At 35.6% G+C, this 20,268-nt stretch overlaps 1 protein-coding gene across 19 annotated transcripts in view; it reads left to right on the forward strand.

The window, feature by feature from the left end:
• LOC140526901 (utrophin-like) overlaps positions 1 to 20,268 on the forward strand; it is a 558,532-nt gene that overhangs the window by 317,276 nt on the left and 220,988 nt on the right. For 18 of the 19 annotated variants that reach the window (XR_011974583.1, XM_072643530.1, XM_072643537.1 and 15 more), the window contains 2 exons: positions 1,959 to 2,113; positions 7,729 to 7,918. Coding sequence is in view for 18 of the 19 variants with exons in the window: in XM_072643530.1 (XP_072499631.1) it covers positions 1,959 to 2,113; positions 7,729 to 7,918 (345 nt within the window). In the remaining variant the exon portion in view is untranslated. Of the gene's footprint in view, positions 1 to 1,958; positions 2,114 to 7,728; positions 7,919 to 14,459; positions 15,302 to 20,268 lie in introns of those variants that run through there. The other variant, XM_072643545.1, reaches the window with a different exon arrangement.

The following is a 20,268-nucleotide window of genomic DNA, read 5'->3' on the forward strand; positions in this document are numbered from 1 at the left end:
AGTGGTAGAAGGAAATCTATAGTGGGCTCTGAAGAGATTTCATGTTGAATTGTACATTATCCCAAGTGTTTATTTTTTTTCTATTTTTTAGATTTTGGAACAGAAAACCTGGGGTAAATAATAATAATAATAGTAAAATTCCCATTTTTCCCTGAAGAAGGCATAGGCCATTGTAAGCTAATGTACCTTAAAATATTTATTTTCTTATACCTGTAACTTGGGAACTGAAAGGAGTCATAGGTGGACAAGATAAAATATTCAAACCAACAAAACGTCTTTAACTGGCGTTTCTGTGCTTTCATGTAATTGTTAAGGCATAAAGAATATAGCCTTTTAATGTGTTTCCTATTATTTTTGCTTTGAGCAGCATTTTTCTTTTTTGTAGAGTTGATTTTCTTTTCAGAGTTTGTAATCCTGATTTTATCTCAGATACCTCTTGTAAGAAAACTATTTTAAAAATTTGTTTTCTGGACACTGCAGGTAAACTGCTATGTCTTTAATTTTCTCATGTAAACTGAACTTTATTGTACCAGCATGGACTGTTGGCTACCACCATTCTTTGATGATCTGTTGGAGAAAAATAGAACTGAATTATCAAACTTTTACGATATTTTAGGGAATTTTTATGTTGCTATCGTTATTACTTTGTATGTGTACTTTTGGTGCACTTTATTTTAAAGGGAATTTTCTATAGAAGCAATTGAAGAACGTTGAGAAATCTGGTTGAATATTTAAAGCAGTGATATGCTGGTAAATGTTTAACAACTGGCTCCTTGGAAAAAGAATGTTTGCCCCATATACTGTAGCATTAAATTTTTGTCCTTAACTTTCCTCATTCTAAACAAGTATCAGAACTGTCAACCATGCCCTGATTTCTAGCATTTGCTGATTTCTAATGTATAAATCCTCATACTGAAAATTTAACAATTGTGCCTCCCTGGTATGAGTTCAGGCTGCCTCTAGCACACCTGCTTTAGCATAGTCTAAATTTTCTTGTACTGTTACACAATATGGCAGTTTTCAGAGTGTGGTCTTGCTCCACTAAGGATGTACAAATCCCTTTGATGGGATCTGTGAAGTCAAGGCAATTTTCATAATAGTAAGAAATTTCAATTTCAAACATGTTAACATTGACGTATGTCAATAACCCCTTAAACAAAAAAGCTCTGTGTGTGTGATTGCTGTAAAGGAGCCCTCAAACTACGGGTGTAGTATAAAGATAAATCGACTGAAAATGCCTGGTCTTGAATTGGCGACTCATAATGAGATCTTGAGCAAGTAGATTATTCTTTTTTGGTCCCAGTTTCTATATCTGTGTAGTACCTGCCTTTCCTACTTTGAAGGACTGTGGTGTGGACCAAATGACCGAAAGAATGTAATATGCTTTTCAATTGCATAAAATTAAACACCAGCTTCTGAGTATATATATCTAGGTGGTATATCTCTACTACTACCTCTTTATTTGTTTTTTCTTTTTCCCAGTAGTTTCATATTGTATAAAACTTGAGAATAGATATACTGAATTAATGGTTATTTTTAATATTTTTCTGATAGAAAGCAAGAAGATTGCTGTCTTTCTTTTATTATTGTTGAACCTTTTAGTACTCTATGGTACTACTTGTTATAGTATTCTATGTATATGTACTGTATCTATGTGTGATGTATGCATTTGCCTCTTCAGATAAAAAACTGCATTTTAATATTAAAAGATATTTTGGATCTATTTAGAAAGTGCATGTTTGTGTTAACTAAATTAATAGATAACTATTTGGATTATTTTTATTTTGTTAATATTCATAGCATTATACAAACTATGCTCATCACTGATAGAACTCACAGTGCATTCAGGGTATGAGAAAATTAGTGTTAAGATAATTTGGATGGTCTTTTGTTATGATGTACCTTCCATCTGTGACTCCACTCATGTTTTTTTTTTTTCCCCCCAAATTGCACTTTAGGCATTAATCCAGGATTTAAATAAAAACAAAGCTACGATGAAAATTTATGAGAATCTATGGAAGAAATTGGTGAAGACTTATAGAACTGATGATACTAGGGCATTAAGGAAAAATGGTGATGACTTCAATGCGTCTTGGGCTAATCTCAACCAACGGTAATTTAAAGACTTTATTGGTTAATATTACACAGTCAATGTGGAATAGAATTTCATTGTATCTCGTAAGTAAATGCATTATCCAAAGACTTAAGCTATGGTTTTCAGAGGTATATACAACCATTTTATTGTTGTTCAGTCATTCAATCATGTCTGACTCTCTGTGACCCCATTTTGGGTTTTCTTGGCAAAGATACTGGAGTGGTTTGCCATTTCCTTCTTCAGCAGATTAAGGCGAACAAGAGGTTGAGTAACTTGACAGGATCAGTGTGTGAGACTGGATTTGAACTCAGGTTTTCCTTATTCTAAGCCCAGCACCCACCAAGCCATCTAGCTTGTCTCCATGCCACCATTTATTTATGACTTATTAAGTCTTTGTCATTAACAAGCAAATCAGTAAGCATCTATTGAAGACCTACTATGTCCCAAATGTTGTGCTGGCAGTACTGGTAATAAAAATGCAGAAAGGAAGCAGCTACTGTTCTCTTGGAATGCTCATCCTATCAAGTGCTTGTTATTATTAACAACAGTCATTATTGTTCTAGCTACTGGGCAAGATTAAAAAAGCAGGTATTATACCTGTCCTTGAGTTTGCCTTTTTTTTTTTTTTTGATTCCTTTTGATAGCAAACTGGAGTAATATTATGTGGTCTATATCGTATTTTTAGAGTGACTCTTGCCTTATCTTTCTCAAACAAGCATCTGCCTTGGAATTTCTCCCTAAACAATTATCAGAGTTTGTTATTCATTACATTTTTGTTTGCTTTGTTTTCTTATTTCTCTCTCCATACTTTGTTCCAAACATTGCCCCACTGCTTTGATGCTGTTGAATGCTACATATGAGTAAATGCGTATCGCTGATCTTTATTGGGAAAGTTTCCTTACCAGCAGTTCCCTTTAACAATGAAGTCCAAGGTCTATACCTCTCACCCTCCCCCTGACCCCAATCAGTAATCACATCTTAGTATAGAAAGCTAGATAGAAGATTTGAGTCACTATTCTGTTACTATCTGTACGTTTGTGGGCATATCATTTTTTACTAAGTCTAAATTTACTCCTATGTAAAGAAAATGAAAGTGAAGCTAAGTCATTCTTGTCTTTCAGTCCTGGTAGGTCAATTTGGAGAGCATCTTATTGGTGTGGGAAATCTTTGTCTTCAGCCTCAGTGAATACTTGGGTTTGAAGAACCACAGTCTTTAAGTTCTGCTTAAAATTTCTTTCTTATGCTTGTCAGTGCTCCAAAATATTTACTTGTTTCTTGATTCTGAGAATGACTCAAAAGGTCTAAGTTCAATTAGTCTCTCCTCTTCTCAGACCTTTGGATACATGATGTGATTTACTTCGTGGTATTTTGATTTCAGAATTCTGCATTTGACTAAAGTGGATAATATTGGACTCCTTTGCAATTCATATTCAATTTATAAAGCATAGCCAGCAATTTAGAAATGATAGTGAGTTGTTTTTAGTTTTGTTTTTGCAACAATCTATAAAACAAATTTCTGTAGAGATTCTGCAGATAGAATTGTTGTTCAGTCGTCTCTGACAGATCCCTTGGACCATGAAGTCCATGGAGTTTTGGTTTGCCAATTCTTTCTGCAGGGGATTGTGGCAGAGAGAGGTTAAGTGCCTTGCCCAGGTTCACACAACTAGTTAGTGTCTGACGTCACATTCGAACTCAGGTCTTCCTGATTCCTGACCCAGCTCTTTATCTGTTGGGCCATCTAGCTACCTCCTATAACAGTGTTGTAAGGCAAATTAAAAGGTATGAATATTGTTGAAAGAGATTAGACTTTGGAAGAAAGAAATGTAGTGCAAATGCTGTGTTTTGTAAGAGATTTTTAGGAGAAAAAGTATGTAATATTAAGTTCTCTGTGGCTCACTGGAGGAAAGTTCTGCTTTGATTTTACACCTGTTGGATATGACAGTGGGTTTGGATGCATGAGCTATAACCCATGACTGAGAGGAAAAGAAGAGCAGGATGCCCTCCTTAGCAACGAAAGATGCTCCTTAAATATAGGTTTCCTACGTAACAGCACCATTTGAGGAGTAATCTAAACAGTGAAGACTTTTGCAGAGGATAAAACTTTCTAGAAAAATCGACCACTTAGGAATATAGACCTGCTTTATTTAGGACCTCTAAATCTTTTTTCCTTTGCTTTGTAAATATTTTAAGACTGCCTACAGCAATAGCTGGGTTAGATAGAGTAGGCAATTAAAAATGGATTATACTCAAAGATAATACTTCCTCTCTCATAGCAGGGGAACACAACACTCACATTTTCATTCAGTTGTGATAATGCTAAAGACAACTACTCTTTCATCAACAGGATTTTCAAAACTTGAACTTATTTTTAAATGGATATATGGTAGTTTATTAGAACATCATGCTTATTGGAGACATATATATAGTCACGTTGGTTGAAGTCTTTCAAATGGACATGACCTTCCTTCACTCTTTCACCAATTCCTTCCTTCCTCCTCCCATCCGTCCTGCCCTACCTCCGTTCCGATCCCATCCCTCCCATCCCTTCCTTCCTTCCTTTCCTTTCTTCCTCCTTTCTCCTTCCCCCACCTCTTCCTCCCTCTTTCCCCAGTTCCTTCCTTCCTCCTCCCATCCTTCCCTCCCTCCCTCCCTCCCGATCCCATCCCTCCCATTCCTTCCTTTCCTTTCTTCCTCCTTTCTCCTTCCCCCACCTCTTGCTCCCTCTTTCCCCAGTTCTTTCCTTCTTCCTCCCATCCTTTCCTCCCTCCCATCCCTTCCTTCCTTCCTTTCCTTTCTTCCTCCTTTCTCCTTCCCCCACCTCTTCCTTCCCCCCCCCCCCCCACCTCCCTTCCTAAGTTTGAAAAAAAAAATGTACATAAAGTAATATAAAATCCTCAACTATACCAGCTGCTTGGGAAATCATTTCTGCTTATGAGATTTCTAGATAGTAGAGTATTTACCCATTTAACTGCTAAAACATTTAAAACTCTTTGGCATGGATTTTTTTCTTGAATTTATTGGATTATCCTCCTATCTTCTTAAGCAGTTTATTTATTTGATAATTAGAATGATCCACAGTTTGATTTGTAAAGTGTCTTTGTAGTTAAGTTTCCCCCTGGGTCTTCTTTTTTCCCTGGGGGGGTACTCTTTTCCATCATTTATTAGAAATCTTTAGATTCTTAGAAGTGGAAATGACCTTAAGTAAAAGAGTGTCAGAATGTTGGCTTCAGGATAGTTATACCCCACCAACTGTATAAACAGATCTTCTTTCCTCAACCCTCCCTCCTTTCCCTGGCCTCCTGGGTGATAGGTAGAGTTTCTATGTAGTTGATAGGGTTCTAATTAGATGAAATGTTACATGGAAACCAACAGCCATAAGCATTGTATAGTGGTCCCTGATATATGAAAGTGATTAAGAATTCTTAATTAAATCTTCTATCGATTACTTGTATATCTTCCATGTATTTTGTACATTTGACATAGTGTCACTGAAGTTGCATTTCACAGATTTTTTCATTTTAGCAACTTGGAATATATTCTTTATGTCTTTCCTATTTTCTTCAACTTTACAGAGTGATGTAGAAGGTTCAGGATAAAGCAAAGTTATTCTGACTACTTAATGTCTAAACTAAATAGATAAAATAACTTTTTAGAGCTATGTAGGTTTAGTCATCGACAGCTAAGTCACACAGCAGTGGCTAGAATGCCAGGCCTCTAGGCAGGAAGACCTCATTTGAAATCTGGTCTCTGACTCTTAATTAGCTATGTGACCCTGGGTAAGTCACTTAACCCCATTTGCCTTAGTTTTCTCATCTGTAAAATGAGTTGGAGAAGGAAATGTCAGACCCCTTCAAGTGTCTTTGACAAGAAAACCCCTAGTGGTGTCATAAGGAGTTGGACATAATTGAAAACTGATTCAACAATGGTAATATTTTATCTGTATACTATCGTAAGATTCCTAGAATATGGTGAATTTAGGTCATTAGTCATCAATTTAGTGCATTTGTTGCACAATGCATGTGCTCACATTCGTTTTCTGCCATATTAGTTCTTAGAAGAAGTATATAAGGAAGTCACTAAGTTGCTGTTCACTGGTTTCAGTCATATTTGAATCTTTGGATTCAAATTGGATTCAAATTTGGATTTCCAATTTTGGATTTTCTTGGTAAAGAGGAAACTGAGGCAAAGAGGGTTAAGTGACTCCAATGACACATAGCTAGTCTAAGGCTGGATTTCAACTTGGGTTTTCCCCAATTTCAGGCCCAGTACTCTTATCCACTGTGCCCCCAGCTGCCTTCAGTAGCTAATAAGCAGTTGCATGCCATTGAATTGTGGCTAACCTTTGTCTAGTTCTTTAAATCAGAAGAAATGATGTCAGATCAGGTTTTCAGGACCATACACACATCTTTATCATAAATCCCTGTTCTGATGATTCATCCAGGCCTATATATAAGTGAGTGAATCCTCAAAGTCTATGTCAGCTGAGATTTGTCCGTCCAACCCTGTAGTTCTGAAACTTCTGGCAGCAGACTGTTTAGATTTTCCAAGAACCAGCCTATCTGAATGGTGATGGCTCACTCACTGAGTAATGAAAGTCTTTATCAAGTTCCAGAGGTTTATCATCTGTCTTGGCACAGTTAATATCTACACTCATTGTCAAAGATCTTTTGGTTTATTGAAGTGACTTCATCTCATTTCTGAGTAATAAATACATATGTCATGAGAAGTAAGAGAGCTACAATGATCCCTTCCACTTCATGGGGTTTAGGGGCACAGTGCCCCAGTGATCTGAAAAATCCGCAAAAAATTCTTTGGCCCTACCAGAGATGAAGTTTGAAATATTATGGTATCAAAAGAGAAAATATGTTGATATTATACAATACTGTTCATATATTTTATGCATTTCTCAGTCTCTAAACTCACATTTTCTGCATCGTTTGCTGGTCTTCATGTGTTGTCTATGATTTCCACACAACTCCCAAAACATTCTCACTTAATTTCTTATGTACAGCTGTAATATATCAAAAACTACAATGGGGAAAATCATGATGTCAAAGGGATAACTACATAGGAAATTCCTTATTGAACAAAGTCTCATTTTTGAGGAGGGTTCTTCATTTTCAACAATTGTTTCAATTGAGTTTTTCTTTAAGTCATTTTGTTTAGCTGGGAATATGGGGAGAGAAAATAACGCTTATGAAATGACTGAATTGAATGCCCCCTTTTCAATTTCCCATACAATAAGTGCCCTTTTGGGATATGCACAAACATTAAATGTTATCCCCAAATAAGAATAATAACTCAGTTTTTCACAGGAGTGATTTTGTAATTTGAATTTTTTTGTGCCTTCACAAATTAATATTCATATATGCAAGTAGAAAATTCTTACTATTCTTGTTTGAAGGAGGAGAAAGGAAGTTTATAGAGTGCCTACTTTGTGCCAGGCACTGTACTAAGTGGTATGCAAGTATCTTGTTTGATCCTGAAGTGCACCAAACATATGAATTTTATCAGCTACTTTTGGTAATTGGTAAAAAGGAACATTCCTTTTTACATTATCTATTAATTTCATGTTCATCATGTACATAACATTGGATGTTATTTAAGGTTTGCTTGTCTGTTATTGCTTCCAGTGCTCGAGGAAGACAAATTTCCTTAGAAGTGGACCTAAGGACAGTGCAGGCCTCCTTAAAGATTATGGACAAATTTTTGAATTGGTTGACAGAGGCAGAAACTTCAACTAATGTAATTGCCAATGCGATTGAGCAGGAGGATGCTTTTGAAGAGTGTGTTTTGTACAAGCAGCTGAACAAGCAGTTTGAGGTGAGTGATTCTGAAACCAGTACATTGATTCATAGCTGCACTTTACATTGTAATGGGTCTACATATTGTTCTTTTTTCCCCCCACTTAATAGTGTTTTCTTTTTCCAATTACTTGTAAAGATCGTTTTGAACATTCACTTTTATAAGATTTTGAGTTCCAATTTTTTTCTCCTCCTTTCCCTCTCTCCCTTTCCCCCTCCGCAAGCTGGCAAGCAATCTGATAGGCTGTACATGTACAATCATATTAAACATATTTCCATGTTAGTCATTTTGTGAAAGAAGAATTAGCACAAAACGTGAAAACCATGAGAAAGGAAAAAAAGCAAAATTTGATGTGCTTTGATCTGTGTTCAGACTTCATAGTTCTTTCCCTGGGTGTGGATATCATTTTGCATCATGAGTCATGTGGAGATCTACGGATCATTGTATTGCTGAGAAGAGCTAAGTCTATCAAAGCTGTTCTTTGCACCGTGTTGCTATTACTGTGTACAGTGTTCTCCTGGTGCTTGTCAGTGTTATTGTTCTTGTTAGGAGGTAGAAGTACCAGTAGGGAAAGGGGTGAATCTTGTCCTTGTTATGAGCCTAGTGGCACTTAAAATAGAGGCCTGATTTTGTTAATGTGGTAATCAAGATGCTTATTCCATATGGATGTATTTTTCTAGTTTCATTACTGCTACATGCATCCCTTTTGTGGTTATCCTCATTTGACCTAAAGTTTTTTCTTCTACTGTTTAATTTATCTAGACTTCAGAATGTCTTCAGAGAACATACACATGTACTTACACACACATATAATATACACACATACATGTATATACACATATGTGTGTGTGTATACAAACATGTGTGTGTGTGTATGTGTGTGTGTGTATTTCCTCCAACTACCCTAATACTTAGAAAGGTCTCATGAGTTACAAATGTCATTTTTCCATGTAGGAATGTAAACAGTTCAACTTTAATGAGTTGAATTAATGGCTTATCTTTCCTGTTTACCTTTTCATGTTTCTCTTGATTCTTGTATTTCAAAGTCAGATTTTGTATTCAACTCTGGTCTTTTCAACAAGAATGCTTGGAAGTTTCATTTTTTTCCACTGAAATATTCTATTCAGTTTTGCTGGGTAGGTGATTCTTGGTTTTAATCCTAGCTTCTTTGACCTCTGGAATATCATATTCCAAACCCTTCAATCCCTTAGTTTAGAAGCTGCTAAATCCTGTGCTATCCTGATTGTGTTTCCATGATACTTGAATGATTTCTTTCTGGCTGCTTGTAATGTTTTCTCTTTGAAGTGGGAACTCTGGAATTTGGTTACAATATTCCTAGGAGTTTTCTTTTGGGGATCTCTTTCAGGAGGTGATTGATGGATTCTTTCCATTTCTGTTTTACCCTCTGGTTCTAGAATATCAGGGCAGTTTTCCTTGATAATTTCTTGAAAGGTGATGTCTAGGCTCTTTTTTTTTTTTTTAATCATGGTTTGAAAACCTTTACCTTCATCTCTTTTTCTTATGGTACAATAACATTCCATTCCATTTGTATTTCCTTTTTTGTTCAGCTATTTCCCAATAAATGGAAATCTCTTTTGTTTCTGGTCATTTGCTTACCCTCAAATTACTAATTGGAATATTTTGGCATATAGAAGACTTCCCCCTTTTTCTGTGACATTCTTGGGATTTATGTGATATTCCTGTTTAAAGCTTAGGGGCAATTTAGTTTTGCAAGCTAATTTCCTATTGCTTTTTTGGGCAGTTGGATCAATTTTCAGCACTGTAAACAGTGTTATTCATGCACTTTTGTTCCCACAGTTTCTCCAGCATTCAATATTTTCATCTTTTATCATCTCTGACAGTTTTTTAAAAAAATATATGAGATGAGACTTCAAAGTTGTTTAATTTTACAATTTCTCTCAGTGAATTAAAACATTTTTGATATTTGTTGATAGTTTGGTTTTCATTTCTTCCTTTTCAAACTCTTTGTATCCTTTGACTACTTCTCTCTTGGGAAATGGCTATCCTAGAGCATCTTCAAAGGACTATTAACTATTTTTATTTATCAGATAGGCCATCTTAGTGTTGGAGGCCATGATAGGTTACATTGTTGGCTCTTTGTGACAGTGTAAAGACAGTCCAGTTAACTTGACGCAGCCGCAAGTAATTGTCTAGATTGCTTTTATATGAAAATAATTTTCCCCAATTTCTTTTTAAAAACAATTTGGTGGTATATTTATAAACCAATGGTTATATGTGTGGCCATGTAGGTCCATTATAGACTGCTCAAGGCATTTATGTGTGTGTGTGTGTATTAACAGTACCACTTTATCCCCTTTTCCCCATAAGATCATTCGTTTAAAACCATGTTATTGATAATTTTTGCATGTATTTGCAATGTAAAGGAAAGGAGATTTGAATGTTTGATACTGTTTCAAAGTATCTGTTATACAGTTTGTCATTTTAATATTTAGATGCACAATTTATACTTTATCATCGATGTTCAGGCAGCATGCCCTTATTATTTTTACTGTACTGAGTATATCCTTGTATTTATGTAATTTGAAAGACTTTAAAATTTGTAGCAGATTAGCCTGTATAATATCGATTAGTACTTAAAATATATTCTTATATTCATGTCTAAAGAGAGATTTGGAAGAATATATTAGAAATAGTAATAATTTATGGATAAAACCAAACAAGTCTTTAAGAAGAATGTAAGGAACTGTTAATGTTTCCTATCTAAAGAGTTTAACCATTCCTCCTTATGTTATTACATTAGGGAACATTTTCTTACGATGACACATAGTCATTCAAAATATTTAAAGAAGAGTCTTTATTATGTAGGGAGAAATGAGAGGAGAAGTGAGAAAAAATGGAGGACTAACACGTTAATGTGAGGATTTTTTAAAAAAATGAGCTACAATATACATTTTAGACTGCAAGCAAAACAAAGCAATTCTCATTACACATAAAATTTGAGAAATATTTTGTTTCCATATGTGTTAATAACCTACAAAAGCCAAATAATCCATTTATTTCCCTTTAAGGGAAGCCTCTCAAACCCTCAATTTCAAGTATTTGTTAATTTAAAAGAAAAATTAGATTAACCAAACTTCTCCCCCAAACTAAAACCTTAGCTTTAAAGGGAAGTAAATTGAAAGCAAACTTAACATAAAAGCAATTGTTGGAGTTTGATTCTATGTACACAGTTTAAATGAAGGTGTAAGGGAACCCAGGGTATTTTGTGAAAGGGGAACGAGCCAAAGCTGACGACATTCCTTGTACACAGCTTAGAATGTGTCAGGTCTTAGGGATGGCCTGATACGTAGCCATGATAGAACCGTGAGAAGAGCAAGTAGACATTTTCCCTGTGTTTAGATGAATCTTGGAGGAAATGGAGGTAAGGTGTGCTATTGTTAGTTTGAGTTCTGGAAGGATGCTACATTTTTCTGTATCCCATGTTTTTAATGGAAAAGTATTATCTTGAGCAGCATTTATTTCATTGACCCACTCCAGGGCTGTCTCAAGTTGCTTCTAACTCAAGTAATCAATTCTCTTAGTGGTAGAATGGTAGCAGAAGCATGTGCTCTTCAAATGAATATATGTTTGACTTTAATATTTAGTAGTTAGGAATAGGTGGGTAAAGAAATAGGAACTGAATAAAGTGTACACAAATTCGAAACCAACTTTCTAGTAGGCTATTTCCCCTAATATTTTAAAACATTGCCATGTTCCTCACTAAAAAAATTCTTAGTATTTCTCAAACTAATCAGTTAATACAGAATATTTGTTGAGCCCTTGTGCTCATAATATGTTTTGCTTTTTAAATATTTTATTGACAGATATTTTAAAATGTTCTAACTTTCTAGTTTCTCTCACGTTTTGTTCATAGAAGACTTCTTTATGAAAACTAAATACAGTTAAGTAATACAAATGAATTGTGATTGTGATTCTAAATCATGTCCCCAAATGAATGTCTCATTCTGCACCTGTGGTCCATTGCCTCTTTCAAAGAGGTGCAAAATGTTCATCCATTTTCCTACATGTCTTCCCAAACCATGATTGTACCCTGCTTTGGTCAGAGTTCTGGTCTTTCTGAATTGTATTCCTTTATATTACTGTGGTAAATTCTTCAGTTTCTGCTTCCTTTCTTTGTAGAATGTTAAATATTGAAGGGTGCAGAGTTGTATGAATAGTTTAGAAAATATTAGTCATTCAATCTGAGAACCTCGGAGATATCTAGTCCAATCTCCTCATTTATTATGTTATAAGAAGTTGAAGCCCAGAGAGCCATTTCTGCCCAATATTAAAAGCAAATGAGTAGGAGAACTGGACTAGAACCTAACTCTCCTGATTCCTGGGTCAGTGCTTTTTTTCTTCTCCCCCACCTTGCCAAAAATTTCCCTGGAGAGAGATAAAATATACACATGAAGATACTGAAAAACACTGGACAAGAAAATATTCCTGAAAGTTAAATAATGTAACCTTACCATAATGAGAATCTACCTGATCGATAAGAGTCAATGTGACCACAGTTCAGCCAAAGGCCAAATAGGTAGAGAACATGGACTGATGTGGTTAGTTCCCTAACTTGTGGTTTCTTGTGGGAGCTGGGATGAGAAGTAGGACTCAAGGATAGTATATGATTTGAATAGGTGAAGAAAGTAAGCTGTTCAAATGGGAAGAGGAAGGCAGTTGGGTTGTGCAGTGGATAGAGCACTGGGCCTCGCATTTGGAAGACTCATCTTCCTGAGTTCAAATATGGCCTAGTCACTCAACCCTGTTTGCCTCAGTTTCCCCATCTGTACAATGATCTGGAGAAGGAAATAGCAAATCACTCCATTTTCTTTCCCATGGAAATGCTACATAAGGTCACAAAAAGTCAGACACGACTAAAAATGACTGAAAAACAAAGTGAGAAATAGTGCAGACATGCTAGTTATGATTTCATGTATAATTCCACTTGTAAAGCATGTTTCATGAAGTTCTGCCTATTTCAGTCCTTCTTTGACACTAATTGTTTTTTTCGTTGAATGTCAGTGTTACCTTGGCTTGTAGAACCAAAACATGACGTTGATTGCCTGATTGGTAAGGTCATGCCACAGACAAGATGTTTTTCTTGTTGTTCAGTAGTTTAGTGTCTGACTTTTTGTGACCCCGTTTGGCATTTTTTTGCTGGTTTTCCATTTCCTTCCACAGCTTATTTTACAGATGAGGAAACTAAGGTAAACAGGATTAACATGACTTGCATAGGGTCACACAGCTGGCAAGTGTCTGAGGCTGGATTTGAACTTAGGTTTTCCTGACTCCAGGCCTAGGGCTCTTTCCACCATATCATCTAGCCTGCCCCACAGGCAAGGTAAACAACTGCAGTTTTTCTGTAATATAATTTTTATAGATACTGTATACATGTAGCAATCTATTGATATAATAATATCCATCATTACATATGTCAATCACCAGTTTTCTGCTATTTAATTTTTAATATTAATATCCAAACTATCTTGTTGATAAAGTTATCTTTGACATTTTTTATCCTTTATTACCACCAATAAAATCATGCTCAGTTCTTGATGACATATTTTTAGTTTTGGTGTTCAATTGATTTTCTTTTTTTGGTGACTGAAATCTAAGGGGGAGAGGCTTTGATTTTACTAAACTCATTAGCAAGCATTTCTTGAGTGTCTACTGTGTGCCCTGTACTTTGAGGAGAGTAAGTAACTTTGTTAAAGTATCTTCACCTCATGATTGTCCAGTGTGCACTCTCCCATCATTTGGTATTTAGCTGCGTAATTGACATTCCATCCTGGCAGTTCTATAATCAATACCTTGGCATACTCATTCTAAACAGAGGGAGGCACCATAGGCTCAGGGTGTGTTGTAGTAGAGGTATGCAGAAAAGAAATGAATGGTACACCACTGGCTGGTAACTGAGCAGAAAAAAACACTGTATTAGAGAAACATTGTTAGGTATTTGAAACGATATTGAAGTAAATACAGAAAAGACCTGAGGAAATAGGTAAAAATGTTTTAAGATTTATGAAGATGAGGTTGTTTGTGTGCCCTTTACTGCACAGGAAGACTAAGCCTTCTTGCATGACTCCTTTTCTGATTTACTTTTTAAAGGAATAATATGACAGTTGCACCGTATGATGAAACTGTAATATTACACAGGTTATTAGTTTGAGGAAGCCAGTGATAATGAGAAACATCTGGCTTCTATTTCTGGCTGTGATGGTTGACCAAAGCATTTAATCACTCTGTTATTTTCCTCATCTTCAAAATGGCAATTAATTCTCAACTTACTTGCTTCATTTTTCACTTGTGACAGTGACCCTAAGATGATTGAGAACGTCCCACAAGGTGTAATAATATAGTCTGGCTTCTTTTTGTGCCCACGCATCTTATTCTTCCTTAAAATAAACTTGAGAACATAAAGCAACCTTTTGAAAAGGGAATCCTAATATTTTGGAATGACACATAAAATAGTCTTTTATTAATGTTACTTCTTAATTAGGTAAGCCCTGACATATTCTGTTTAGTAATGGCTTTCCTTCCAGGTATGGAAATGTGTGTTTTGGATAGCTCTTTGGGCAGATCTGCTTCAGTGTTAAGCAAAAACATTTGCACCTCTGCAGTTATTCTTTCATTCATTTGGTTAGGTTTTTTTTTCTTAGATAATTTAGTTTTGAGTCCTGTCCTTGTGTGATTGATTAGCCCTTAACGTATGGCTTGATACCATTAGAGCCAGGTATCCCTCTGTTCTTCTCTGAAGATTTATACAGTGCTCTGCCAGAGGTGCATTTAGTCTGGGAGTGAACACATCCTTCTCCGGAGTGAGGGAGTGAATGCCTTTCTATCTCCTAATATAAACCAGCTCCGCAGGATGAACTATTATTATGTGTTGGATCTATCTTCCCAAGGGGCTTCTGCTTTGTCTCAGCAGCATTCATGTTTCACTTAATGTCCTTTCTGGCTACGAACCGCGCTCTTCTAAGGCAACAGACAGCACTGGGCTCAATACCCGTGCTGAGCCGAGCAAACACTGGCTTGGGGGAGCATCTGTCAGGGGCTTTCTGTTTGGCGTCTACGTGCGCTTTTTAGATTGAGAAGAATGTGAAGTTGTATAATCCTTCTCCTTGGGAAGGTACAGCTTGTACCTCTCCAATGTATTCCTGGAAACAAGCATGCTCAGAAAATTGGCAAAGCCTTGTCCAGTGACCAGGAGGAAATGAGCATTGCTCTTAATTTATAATGCAAATTCTGAGGTGTCTTCAGAAGTGTGGCAAACTTACAATGATGGCTGTGGTGAGAACATCTCTTCAGAAAGTTGTGGTTTTGTTGCATCGTTTACAAAGGATGGCAATTTCTTCTCCTCGGTACCAGAAGCTCTGTAAGGTAATTGTACCCTGAAAATGAACGTCTCAGGAGATTGATTATCTGACCCCTTTTTCAAGCTTTAAAAACTGTCCTGAGAGTGATGGCATTGAGGCCCTTTGCAAAATGCCACGTTACACAATTTGTTTGGCTGAATTGTTTGTGTAGTTACATTTGGGCTAAGAATTGTAAATAATATTACAACTTCAATGAATGCTGTCTTTTCTAATAGACTAAAGATTGTCTTGTTTATGATGTTCTACTGAAGTGTTTGCAGAGAATGCAATTAGTCGGTATTTTAAAAAATACTTTGTTATTCTTCTGAAAAGCATCATCTCACTAGTGTAAGCATTTTACTGATGTTAGTGTCAGAAAAATTAAAAGTAGATCGTAGAAAATATTATTTTACCCTATTTCTATAAAATCAGTCCCCCTCCCAACACATCTTTCCTTCTGTCATCTCATTCATTTTTTCTGTTTTTAAAATCAGAAGTGCATTTAAAGAACCATGGAAAATTGGTCTCTTTAGAGCTTGTTGCCTCAATTTTAGAATGGTTCATTTTTTTTATTTAGGAAGACTCCTTTGTCAGTAATTATATTAGATAGCATAATATTGAAGTGTTAGAAGAGGATGTCAAGGGTTTTCCAGTTCCATCTCTGGCCCCGATCTCTCTCTTTTTCTCTCTGCTTTCACAGGTGGTCCTCTCTGCAAGTTTGGGCAATTCCATAGAGTGGGAAGAACTTAGAGTAAAACAAGTGTTATCTTGTAAGAAAAACTGAGCAGAAAAAGGGAAATGATTTAAAAGTTTTGAATTTCAGTTTGTCACTCCCTAAATCGCCCATGAGTTTGTATATCAGCCTCTCTTTTGAAGTTAGCACTATCAGTTTTATTTGTGGAGAAGCTATTATTTATAATTTAGAGATAAGTCTTATTCCAAAAATTTTTTCAGTTACTTGCTGCAGAATTCCATTTTAATATTAGTGTCAAACCCGTTTTCCAAAAATTCCTTTCAAACATGATATTCTCAAAAACTTGGTTTCAATCCCTTGTCAGACACACCTGTGAGCAGAATGAAACTTGGGGCTTTTCATTTTCTCTTAATGTGGCTAATATAGAATATAAAAAGTATTGAACTTTATTTGCATGGCAAGTTTGTATGGTGCTTGAGAGCGAGGTGCACAATCAAAGTATTATCTTTCTATTCCTTTATTTTCTTTGAACTTTGGCTAAAGCAGTTTTTCCTTATAGAAAGTTTTCCTTGGGAGATGTGTAGCAGGTTATGATTGATTGAAGTACTGAGACATTCTTTGCCATGAACCTTCGGAAATATTTCTTACTCACTTGATTAGCTAAGCGAGGCTTCATAGATAGGATTTAATAACAATGTCAGCTGAGATAATCTGTATCTTTAATTTCAAATGTTTGATTCAGTGTGGTGTGTTTATAGTGCATGTCAAAGAATAAATCTGATCTGCTCAAAGCATTTTTTCATGCAAATTAGGTAGTTTTGTTAATAGAGAAGAAAAGCTCATTCACTCATGCTTTTTTTGTGAAAGAAATTACAAGCATGAATACATAAAGCATCCTTTTTTTGTTTTGAGCTGGGTCACTTCACTGATACATTTGTACAGACTTGCACAATCAATCATTTGTCTCCCTTCTCAGACAGCCAAATGACCCCACTAGGTACAGCCACGAAAGTTAGCTCAGCCAAACATGGTCAGCTGCAATATCAGTAAAGGAAGAGGAATGCTTTAATCAGTTTGGCTAATAACATCCCAAATAAAGCATACCCCAGATTACGATAGAATTTTGTTTACCTTGACCTGTCACTGGGATTTCGTTAGAACAGAACAGCCATTTAGGGGAGGGTTACTCTTTGGGAAGATTTCTTGAGAGTTTCCTTTATTTATAACATGAATATCTTTACAATAAATGTGCTATCTCAGTCTGAAAATGGTATTTATGTCACTTTGTGCAGGAATTGATTCTGCCGTGTACTTTTTGTACCACTGCTCAATTAGCTGCTGATGCAGCTAACAGAAGAAGAAATTTACAGTCCCAATATTTTCCAGCAGGTGTCAACATAAGGCAATGCTATCAAAGCTCTGGTTTAAGGAACCAAGAAACTAAAAAGGAAACTGGCATGAATATTGTAAATTAAAACGACCTAGTGGGAGATGGATGCATAGCATTTGTTTTGTTGAACTGAGCAAATTTATTTTCGACATTGACAACCCTGAAATGCGTATGATGTCACTGGGGTACAATTAGATGGCTGAGAGTTGCTTGCCTGAATAGTTGCTTAGTCATCGCTACTCCTCTGAAAGATGTTTGATAGTGGTGACAGAAAACAATTCTACAGCATAGGAATATTTTTTTGTAGTTTGTCATCTATAATAGAGTTTAATTGAATTCCATTTGTTATCGGTCTTTATGTATCAAAGGGATAAATATCATGAATTCATGTTCTTATGAACAGCAAGAACATTAGAACATTAGTACAACTTGGTGATTTTACGGATGAACAAACTAAGGACAAAAAAGCTGTGACTGACCTGAGCTCACACATCTTTCTTAGTTTCCACATCACTTTTAAGTTCCCAAAGGAAACAGTAGCTCATATTTTCATTTGAAGGGAAATCAGCAATTTTCATGTATACATTTAGAATATATATATACTTCAGCAGAGATGGAACCCTCAGACATTTTTCTTTTATGCAAATGAAAACAATTTCAGAAAGAACTTAAATGCTAGGTTAACCTGAACTGAATTGAATTCCAGTGGTCAGTCATTGCTTCTCTCGTACCCTCCCGCTACCCTAGTTACTAGTTCCTTCCTGGGTTTGTTAAATGTGTGGTTGTCTCTTTAAATGTTGAAGCCCCAAAGTAGATTGCCAACTTCTTGGGATTGATTCAAGCAGTTTCTCTCAGTACCTTGCATATCATGAGTACTTAATAATCGATTGTTGCGTTGGACTGGACTGGAATTCAGAAGTTGTAGGCTTTGAAGAAATCCCTTGTTTATGTTTGAAAACATTAAACTGTTTGAAGAAGATTGGCATTGTTATGAGAAAGATCAAAGTCGCTGGTTAAGTCCAAACATCATGGTAACTGATGAACGTAAAAACCATTGTCTTTGGCTAGCAGAATAATGAATCACTAGATAGATAATTTTTCATTTTAAATGAATAATTGGAAAAATAACCTTAATAATTAACGAAATGCAAATTAAAAACAACTGTGAAATACTAAATCAATGATTTATTAGGAAAAGTAAATAAAAACCAAAAAATCCTGATGATTTTAGGCTCTGTGGTAGCAAGTGAACTTAAAAAATTGCTTGTGGCAGTGCAGATTGTTGCAGTTCTCCTCCTTAAGATGGTTGACATTATGCAGTAATAGTTTTCAAACTGAATTTACCATTTTGCCACACTACTTGAGTGTATATAGCCCAAAGATACAGTGCAAAAGAAAAACAAAGAGACCCATTGCTAAGATGTTTGTAGATGCGGCATTTACAGTAACAAAATTGGAAATAACCTAACCACACGCTAATTGAAAAGTGACCAAATAGACTAGGACATATCAATAGAGTGCCGTAAAAATGCTAAATTAGAATAATATGCGGACTATAGAAAAGCTAATGCAATAAAATAAAGACTGAATGTGGAGTGCTGTATGCACACAAAATTGTTTAACTCACACTATATAATCCTAAGAATCAGAAGTATTTAGGTACTCAGAAGTTTCTGCTGTTGATTTATCTGTATGTTTCTTTTTATTATAATGTTGATGAAGCATATTTGAAAAGATCTCATGATAAGAATTGAAATTAAAATAGTAGTAGATATATATTTAAGATTCAGTGATTTTTGTAATCATTTTTGTAATCATTTTTGTAAATTCTCAGATTTCTAAAACTTTTTTTATCATTTTATCATTATCATGTTTCACTGCTAAAATAATCTTTTATCATAGTGCTATAACTGACCCTCTGAAAGCTTCTGTTTCTCTCATGTTATTGTGGAAAATGCCAAACACTGCATCTCAATCTCTTTTGCAATGCAGCATAATTTTTTGTTCTTTTTCTTCAGGCATATAGCCAGTTTCCTTATTCAGGCTTATTCCCTCTCAATAAAATCTTCATAGTATTGTCATCTTAGAGATTTGGATGTTCCCTTAACAATTTAACTTGTAACCAATGCATGCTTGTCCGTCTCATTTGATTCCTTCCCCATCCCTCCCATATGTTTGCCCCTGGAAATCTACTGGACCTTTCTCCTTAGTCTTTCTCCCTGTTAGTTATCCTTTATACATATTGTGTGGCCAGCCATCTTCTCTTTCTATTCCACCTTTCTCTGATGACATAATTTACTCTTTTTTTTGAAGTTCCTTTTTGTTTCAGTGTTATATAGCTTTTCTCCTACATCCACTAAGTACCTCTCCATTGATCTCCATGAGATTACTCATTTAACATGTTTTAGTGATTGTTTTCCATGTCTCAAACAGTATAGAGTATTTTAAAATTTTTGTCCTTTTTGGAGTGATGTGGTGGGGAAGATATTAATATCAAAAGATGGGGTTTTGTTTTTAGGAAAAGCTTAATATCATGAAAGGAGACTTGTCATTTCCTCATGTCAACACATTTCCTGTTCAGTTCTGGACTCAATTTGTCCATTTGTACTGTCTAGTGATATTGTTATATTGTGGTAATGACCCAATTAATTTTAGTTTTATCCTTCATCTGACAGTGAGGATTTTGCACCTCATATAACAGTGAGTTTGTCTACCCTGAATTAATGATTTATTTGAGGACACTATTGTGCATTAATTATTAGCTCAAGACTCATGAGATACCGTCATTATGAAGGAACTGTCTATATTGTGTGACAGTGGAGAAGGGAAAACATTTGCTCATTTTGAAGTAACTGCTGCTAATGGAATGGCATCGTACCACCTAAGTTCCCCTAGAGGTAGGAATATG

This window comes from Notamacropus eugenii, chromosome 2, assembly GCF_028372415.1.
Source record: "Notamacropus eugenii isolate mMacEug1 chromosome 2, mMacEug1.pri_v2, whole genome shotgun sequence".
NCBI classification, from domain to species: Eukaryota; Metazoa; Chordata; class Mammalia; order Diprotodontia; family Macropodidae; genus Notamacropus; species Notamacropus eugenii.